Source organism: Petromyzon marinus, chromosome 11, assembly GCF_048934315.1.
Source record: "Petromyzon marinus isolate PM22_M1 ecotype Great Lakes invasive population chromosome 11, UKy_Petmar_22M1.pri1.0, whole genome shotgun sequence".
In the NCBI taxonomy this organism is placed as follows: Eukaryota; Metazoa; Chordata; class Hyperoartia; order Petromyzontiformes; family Petromyzontidae; genus Petromyzon; species Petromyzon marinus.
This window is the reverse complement of record NC_133677.1, coordinates 629,199-638,575: the sequence shown is the minus strand read 5'-3', so window position 1 is coordinate 638,575 and position 9,377 is coordinate 629,199. Positions and strand designations below refer to the sequence as shown.

The following is a 9,377-nucleotide window of genomic DNA, read 5'->3' as shown; positions in this document are numbered from 1 at the left end:
TGTGTGTATGTAGTATATAACAACAGTGTGTGTGTATGTAGTATATAACAACAGTGTGTGTATGTAGTATATAACAACTGTGTGTGTGTAGTCTATAACAACAGTGTGTGTGTATGTAGTATATAACAACAGTGTGTATGTAGTATATAACAACAGTGTGTGTATGTAGTATATAACAACAGTGTGTATGTAGTATATAACAACAGTGTGTGTATGTAGTATATAACAAGTGTGTGTGTATGTAGTATATAACAACAGTGTGTGTGTAGTATATAACAACAGTGTGTGTATGTAGTATATAACAACAGTGTGTGTGTATGTAGTATATAACAACAGTGTGTGTGTATGTAATATATAACAACAGTGTGTATGTAGTATATAACAACAGTGTGTGTGTGTAGTATATAACTGTGTGTATGTAGTATATAACAACAGTGTGTGTATGTAGTATATAACAACAGTGTGTGTGTGTAGTATATAACAACAGTGTGTGTGTATGTAATATATAACAACAGTGTGTGTGTAGTATATAACAACAGTGTGTGTATGTAGTATATAACAACAGTGTGTGTATGTAGTATATAACAACAGTGTGTGTATGTAGTATATAACAACAGTGTGTGTGTGTGTATGTAGTATATAACAACAGTGTGTGTGTATGTAGTATATAACAACAGTGTGTGTGTATGTAGTATATAACAACAGTGTGTGTGTATGTAGTATATAACAACAGTGTGTGTGTATGTAGTATATAACAACAGTGTGTGTATGTAATATATAACAACAGTGTGTATGTAGTATATAACAGTGTGTGTATGTAGTATATAACAACAGTGTGTGTATGTAGTATATAACAACAGTGTGTGTGTGTAGTATATAACAACAGTGTGTGTATGTAATATATAACAACAGTGTGTGTGTAGTATATAACAACAGTGTGTGTATGTAGTATATAACAACAGTGTGTGTAGTATATAACAACAGTGTGTGTAGTATATAACAACAGTGTGTATATGTAGTATATAACAACAGTGTGTGTGTATGTAGTATATAACAACAGTGTGTGTGTAGTATATAACAACAGTGTGTGTGTATGTAGTATATAACAACAGTGTGTGTATGTAGTATATAACAACAGTGTGTGTATGTAGTATATAACAAGTGTGTGTATGTAGTATATAACAGTGTGTGTATGTAGTATATAACAACAGTGTGTGTATGTAGTATATAACAACAGTGTGTGTGTGTAGTATATAACAACAGTGTGTGTATGTAATATATAACAACAGTGTGTGTGTAGTATATAACAACAGTGTGTGTATGTAGTATATAACAACAGTGTGTGTAGTATATAACAACAGTGTGTGTAGTATATAACAACAGTGTGTATATGTAGTATATAACAACAGTGTGTGTGTATGTAGTATATAACAACAGTGTGTGTGTAGTATATAACAACAGTGTGTGTGTAGTATATAACAACAGTGTGTGTGTATGTAGTATATAACAACAGTGTGTGTATGTAGTATATAACAACAGTGTGTGTATGTAATATATAACAACAGTGTGTATGTAGTATATAACAGTGTGTGTATGTAGTATATAACAACAGTGTGTGTGTAGTATATAACAACAGTGTGTGTATGTAGTATATAACAACAGTGTGTGTAGTATATAACAACAGTGTGTGTAGTATATAACAACAGTGTGTATATGTAGTATATAACAACAGTGTGTGTGTATGTAGTATATAACAACAGTGTGTGTGTGTAGTATATAACAACAGTGTGTGTGTAGTATATAACAAGTGTGTGTATGTAGTATATAACAACAGTGCGTGTAAAGTATATAACAACAGTGTATGTGTATGTAGCATATAACAACAGTGTATGTGTATGTAGTATATAACAACAGTGTGTGTGTGTAGTATATAACAACAGTGTGTGTGTGTAGTATATAACAGTGTGTGTGTAGTATATAACAGTGTGTATGTAGTATATAACAACAGTGTGTGTGTGTAGTATATAACAAGTGTGTGTGTAGTATATAACAACAGTGTGTGTATGTAGTATATAACAACAGTGTGTGTATATAGTATATAACAGTGTGTGTGTAGTATATAACAAGTGTGTATGTATATAGTATATAACAACAGTGTGTATATAGTATATAACAAGTGTGTATGTATATAGTATATAACAACAGTGTGTATGTAGTATATAACAACAGTGTGTGTATATAGTATATAATAACAGTGTGTATGTATATAGTATATAACAGTGTGTATATAGTATATAATAACAGTGTGTATGTATATAGTATATAACAGTGTGTGTATATAGTATATAACAACAGTGTGTGTATAGTATATAATAACAGTATGTATGTATATAGTATATAACAAGTGTGTATGTATATAGTATATAACAACAGTGTGTGTGTATATAGTATATAACAACAGTGTGTGTATGTAGTATATAACAACAGTGTGTGTATGTAATATATAACAACAGTGTGTATGTAGTATATAACAGTGTGTGTATGTAGTATATAACAACAGTGTGTGTGTAGTATATAACAACAGTGTGTGTATGTAGTATATAACAACAGTGTGTGTAGTATATAACAACAGTGTGTGTAGTATATAACAACAGTGTGTATATGTAGTATATAACAACAGTGTGTGTGTATGTAGTATATAACAACAGTGTGTGTGTGTAGTATATAACAACAGTGTGTGTGTAGTATATAACAAGTGTGTGTATGTAGTATATAACAACAGTGCGTGTAAAGTATATAACAACAGTGTATGTGTATGTAGCATATAACAACAGTGTATGTGTATGTAGTATATAACAACAGTGTGTGTGTGTAGTATATAACAACAGTGTGTGTGTGTAGTATATAACAGTGTGTGTGTAGTATATAACAGTGTGTATGTAGTATATAACAACAGTGTGTGTGTGTAGTATATAACAAGTGTGTGTGTAGTATATAACAACAGTGTGTGTATGTAGTATATAACAACAGTGTGTGTATATAGTATATAACAGTGTGTGTGTAGTATATAACAAGTGTGTATGTATATAGTATATAACAACAGTGTGTATATAGTATATAACAAGTGTGTATGTATATAGTATATAACAACAGTGTGTATGTAGTATATAACAACAGTGTGTGTATATAGTATATAATAACAGTGTGTATGTATATAGTATATAACAGTGTGTATATAGTATATAATAACAGTGTGTATGTATATAGTATATAACAGTGTGTGTATATAGTATATAACAACAGTGTGTGTATAGTATATAATAACAGTATGTATGTATATAGTATATAACAAGTGTGTATGTATATAGTATATAACAACAGTGTGTGTATATAGTATATAACAACAGTGTGTATATAGTATATAACAACAGTGTGTATATAGTATATAACAACAGTGTGTATATAGTATATAATACCAGTGTGTATGTATATAGTATATAACAACAGTGTGTGTGGTGGTTATCGCGCCGCGCTACGGATCCACGCCACCCGAGTTCGATTCCCGTTCACGGCCAACACCAGAGACGAATATCTGAACCGGTCCTGGGCCTCCCCTAGGTCTACTCAACCTCAAATGAGCACCTGGTGTAGCGGTGTGTGGCGAACATTGCCACTAGAGAGACAAAGGCGGCCGGGCGTGGTGCTGGCCACCCACCCCGTCGTGTGCCTTCACAGGTGCTCGCTAACAGCACTTGCCCCAGCAGCCTGTTCAGGCTACACGGGGGATCTTTGCATGTGTGTGTGTTATTTTGTGTAATATTTTACAAAGCGCACGTTCAAGACCGGGGTGATTCACCATTCTCTAGCCTAGCCCATCATGTACCTATGCTGGGGCATAAAGTGTATCAAGTTGCCAATGCGTGTCCAGGAGCGTGGCACATCATCATCTTCATCATCGCCCAATGCGTTAGAGAGCGGCCCGCGGAAGATGATATCACAGAACCACTCCTGAGGTTAAATCAAGTGACCACTTAACAGTCGTGGTGATCGTGTACATCTGTTGGTGGTGGCTCTCGTGGAGTCGGCGAGAGAGGGGGCGACTTCGAGGTGGCAGGAGGATGAACCGCAGACCAGCTGCAAGGCGGCAGCAGCAGCTGCAGCTGCCCAATCTCTGCGGACCTCTACATATGAAGGCATTATCGGCCAATTGATGATGAGCGTTTCAACGTGGGAGAGCCATCCGGAACAGTCGGCGTGAGAGTGGTGGACCAGGCGGAGTCCACGCCGTTCCTGTACCGCCGTCTCGTGGCGGGCCAGGGTACTGCTCCCCCTGGACAGCCACGGCAGGGAGGCAGGGAGGGAGGGAGGTTGTTGGAGCATCCTCGACCCCGTGGGGGTGGAGGAGGATCGTTGGGTTCATCGCCGCTCCCCGCAGCACCACCGGACTGCCGGCAGCCCCCGCTGACCACGCTGCCGTGCCCCGCGTGGCGATCGAGTCCCGGACTCCTTCCGTGAAACTGCAGACGAGTGAGCAGGGAGCGTTCATGTGTTCAGCTGTGAAGGTTGTAAGGGGATGCGTGGGGGTGTCTGCCACTCGTCACGAGTGGCATCGCTGCGGTGCCGACACAGGCAGACGAACGTCGTTCCTTCTCACGCCGCTCTCCAGATGGATGAAGCATCGGTTCGCGGGATGTCGCACCGGGGGGCTCTATGTCAGGGCGAGGGTATTCCAGATACGGACTCCCATTCTGTGAAACCAAACGGGAAGTTCCGTCCCCCCCCCGCGTAACCTGATGGGCATTCGTGTTCGTCTGTCCCCTCTCGCTCACACAACCACCGAGAAAAAGAAGCCCATGCAACAGCTGCATTTTATTATGGTGGTAGTGGTAGTGCCTTACGCCGATTATAATCCCCGACTCCACGCTATGCACCCAGCTGGCAGCGTTGCGGGAAATACAGAGTGAACAATCAATCAACACAGAGTGAACAATCAATCAACACAGAGTGAATAATCACTCATTACAGAGTGAACAATAAATCAACACAGAGCGAACAATCAATCAACACAGAGTGAATAATCACTCATTACAGAGTGAACAATAAATCAACACAGAGTAAACAATCAACACAGAGTGAACAATCAATCAACATAGAGTGAATAATCAACACAGAGTGAACAATCACTCATTACAGAGTGAACAATCAATCAACACAGAGTGAACAATCAATCAACATAGAGTGAACAATCAATCAACACAGTGAACAATCAATCAACACAGAGTGAACAATCAATCAACACAGAGTGAATAATCAATCAACACAGAGTGAACAATCAACACAGAGTGAACAATCAATCAACACAGAGTGAACAATAAATCAACACAGAGTGAATAATCACTCATTACAGAGTGAACAATAAATCAACACAGAGTGAACAATCAATCAACACAGAGTGAACAATCAATCAACACAGAGTGAACAATCCATCAACACAGAGTGAACAATCACTCATTACATAGTGAACAATCAATCAACACAGAGTGAACAATCATTACAGAGTGAACAATCAATCAATACAGAGTGAACAATCAATCAACACAGAGTGAGCTATCATTACAGATTGAACAATCATTACAGAGTGAACAATCAATCAACACAGAGTGAACTATCAATCAACACAGTGAACAATCAATCAACACAGAGTGAACAATCAATCAACAGAGTGAAGAATCAACACAGTGGATAGTGTAGTGTGTGGGTGGATAGTGGAGTGAGTGGGTGGATAGTGGAGTGAGTGGGTGGATAGTGGAGTGAGTGGGTGGATAGTGGAGTGAGTGGGTGGATAGTGGAGTGGGTGGATAGTGGAGTGTGTGGATAGTGGAGTATGTGGGTGGATAGTGGAGTGAGTGGATAGTGGAGTGTGTGGATAGTGGAGTGTGTGGGTGGATAGTGGAGCGAGTGGGTGGATAGTGGAGTGTGTGGGTAGATAGTGGAGTGTGTGGGTGGATAGTGGATCGTGTGGGTGGATAGTGGAGTGTGTGGGTGGATAGTGGAGTGTGTGGGTGGATAGTGGAGCGTGTGGGTGGATAGTGGATCGTGTGGGTGGATAGTGGAGTGAGTGGGTGGATAGTGGAGTGTGTGGGTGGATAGTGGAGCGTGTGGGTGGATAGTGGAGCGTGTGGGTGGATAGTGGATCGTGTGGGTGGATAGTGGAGTGTGTGGGTGGATAGTTGAGCGTGTGGGTGGATAGTGGAGCGTGTGGGTGGATAGTGGAGTGTGTGGATAGTGGAGTGTGTGGATAGTGGAGTATGTGGGTGGATAGTGGAGTGAGTGGATAGTGGAGTGTGTGGATAGTGGAGTGTGTGGGTGGATAGTGGAGCGAGTGGGTGGATAGTGGAGTGTGTGGGTAGATAGTGGAGTGTGTGGGTGGATAGTGGATCGTGTGGGTGGATAGTGGAGTGTGTGGGTGGATAGTGGAGTGTGTGGGTGGATAGTGGAGCGTGTGGGTGGATAGTGGATCGTGTGGGTGGATAGTGGAGTGAGTGGGTGGATAGTGGAGTGTGTGGGTGGATAGTGGAGCGTGTGGGTGGATAGTGGAGCGTGTGGGTGGATAGTGGATCGTGTGGGTGGATAGTGGAGTGTGTGGGTGGATAGTTGAGCGTGTGGGTGGATAGTGGAGCGTGTGGGTGGATAGTGGAGTGTGTGGGTGGATAGTGGAATGAGTGGGTGGATAGTGGAGTGTGTGGGTGGATAGTGGAGTGAGTGGGTGGATAGTCGAGTGTGTGGGTGGATAGTGGAGTGAGTGGGTGGATAGTGGAGCGTGGGGGTGGATATTGGAGTGTGTGGGTGGATAAACTCCTGGATGTCTGGTGGTTGAGCCAAGCCCATGTAAGTAGGAGAATATTATATTATCTTAACGGAATGTATATAGGCGTCTTAATAAATGCGCTTTACAAACAATTAACGATACAATATATTAATGTAATGGTGGAGATGAAGTGAATGAAATAGATGAGAGGAAGCAATTGGGCCAAACTTGTGATGCGTAAATTCGGTGAAAGCGAAACTGAAGACAGTAAATTATGAATGGAATGAATGAATGGAGAATAAGTGATTGTCATAGAATGAGAATCTGAACTCAATGCGGGTTTGAACTGGGAGCCGATTCAGAAACACGAGCAGAGAGGCCTCGTGAGATACGGGACTTCAGTGATGCCACTGTCATTCACTGTGGGTTGAAACAGTCACTCCAACGACGTCACCACAGTGCAACTGACTCACTTTAGAGGTTGTTTTTCTGATTCAAATTATTGAAGCGCCACACTCATGTTTGCGCAAATTAAACTGGGTAATAAACCTGATAAATAATACATTAATCGACCTGTTCATTGTATACATTCACCTCTGACCTCTACACATCCACACTCGGCTCCTGGCACCACGTGACGCGACCCACGTGGCCCGGTGACCTACCTGACTCCTCGGGTCTCCCGGGGCCCCCCAAGCACTCGGATCCTCTGGACTCCGCTGCCCCCCCGGGACCCAATGACTGTCGCGTCCCTCCTCCAGATCCCTCTGACCGTTCATGACCCAACGACCCCCCAGGGCCAACCGCTCCTCTGGGTCCCAGGAATCCTCCTTGACTCAATGACCTCCCGGGTTCCAAGGACCCTCCAAATGGCCCTTTGGGCCCCACTGACCCTCCAGACCCAACATTGCCAATTGATCCTCCAGACCCTTGGGGTCCCACCGAGGCAGCGGCCTCCCTGAACCCCCGTGGCCCCGATGGGGTCCCGTCGGAGCAGCACACGACGGTGGGGGGCGGGGCCGGGTGGACGCGCGCCCCCCCCCTCCCCCTGCATCGCCGCCACAGAGCCTGGGGGAGAGAGAGGTCACCGTCAATCGCGACTGCTCATTCGTCGTCGTCGTCTTTGAGTGTTCATCATCTTCATCATCGTCACCAATTAACCATCGTAATTGATTAGCTTCATTTTAAACAATTAAATACAAATTAATCGTAATCATCGTGACGATCATTGCCATCATCATCATCATCACACGTCAATATCTGCAGGTTGGGGAGCGTTTAAGGAGGGTGTGGAGAGTGTTCAGTGAGAGTTTATGGAGAGATTCGATAGAAATTAACTTAGTCGTGACAGATGAGACAGATCGAGATGGGAAAGTTCTGGTCTGGTATGAGAGATGAGTTTCCAGTCAAAGGGAGTGTCGGGAGATATGAGAGACAGAGATAAGGGAGAGACTTGATGATGGGGAGATGAGGAGGGAGCTGGAGAGAGGGGCCCTGCCTGGAGCTCTTTGCGGATGCCCGCGTGCATGAGGCTGTAGATGAAGGGGTTGACGGCTCCGTTGGCGTAGCTCAGGAAGCGCGTGGAGAAGTGAAGGTTCCTCTGCATCGACACGGGGCCCTGGAGGGCGGGGTAGGGCTCCAAGGGTTGAGAGTTCACCACTCACAGGAGGCCGATGTGGGGCAGTGTCAGGGGTAGAGTGCTAGGCCAATGTTGGGGGTGTGGTGTGTGTGGGTGGAGGAGTGTGTGGGTGGAGGAGTGTGTGGGTGGAGGAGTGTGTGTGTGGAGTGTGTGGGTGGAATAGTGTGTGGGTGGAATAGTGTGTGGGTGGAGGAGTGTGTGGGTGGAGGGGTGTGTGGGTGGAGGGGTGTGTGGGTGGAATAGTGTGTGGGTGGAGGAGTGTGTGGGTGGGTGGAGGAGTGTGTGTGTGGAGTGTGTGGGTGGAGTGTGTGGGTGGAGGGGTGTGTGGGTGGAGGAGTGTGTGGGTGGAGGAGTGTGTGGGTGGTGGGGTGTGTGGGTTAGAGGAGTGTGTGGGTGGAGTGTGTGGGTGGAGGAGTGTGTGGGTGGAAGAGTGTGTGGTTGGAGTGTGTGGGTGGAGGAGTGTGTGGGTGGAGGGGTGTGTGAGTGAGAGGAGTGTGTGGGTGGAGGGGTGTGAGGGTGAGAGGAGTGTGTGGGTGGAGGAGTGTGGGTGGAGGAGTGTGTGGGTGGAGGGGTGTGTGGGTGAGAGGAGTGTGTGGGTGGAGGAGTGTGTGGGTGGAGGAGTGTGCTTGTGGAGAAGTGTGTGGGTGGAGGAGTGTGTGGGTGGAGGAGTGTGTGTGTGTGAGGAGTGTGTGTGTGTGTGTGTGAGGAGTGTGTGTGTGTGTGTGACGCACCGGAATGGCGTGTGCGTCGGCGAGTAGCACCGTCGCTTGGTACGGGGTCCAGCAGACGAGGAACGCCGCCACCACGCACAGCATCATGCGCACCACCTGCACCGCCACCACCACCACCATGATCATCACCGTCACCACCATCGCTATCATCATCACCACCACCACAATCATATTCATGATATTCACTTTCATTAAACAT

The 9,377-nt window shown here is 44.3% G+C and overlaps 1 protein-coding gene across 1 annotated transcript; it reads right to left on the bottom strand.

Moving 5' to 3' along the window:
• Nucleotides 1–4,850: 4,850 nt before the first annotated feature.
• Nucleotides 4,851–9,292, bottom strand: LOC142924264 (uncharacterized). The gene is made up of 2 exons (XM_076066257.1): nt 9,179–9,292; nt 4,851–8,426 (listed from the first exon to the last, which is right to left on the bottom strand). The coding sequence occupies exon 2, from the start codon at nt 6,886–6,888 to the stop codon at nt 5,731–5,733; it is 1,158 nt and encodes a 385-aa protein (XP_075922372.1). The 5' UTR covers nt 6,889–8,426; nt 9,179–9,292; the 3' UTR covers nt 4,851–5,730.
• Between the last annotated feature and the right edge of the window lie 85 nt (nt 9,293–9,377).

Excerpts from the sequence above, each read along its gene's own strand:
- LOC142924264 (XM_076066257.1), bottom strand. The coding sequence starts at position 6,888 with ATGGGCTTGGCTCAACCACCAGACATCCAGGAGTTTATCCACCCACAC.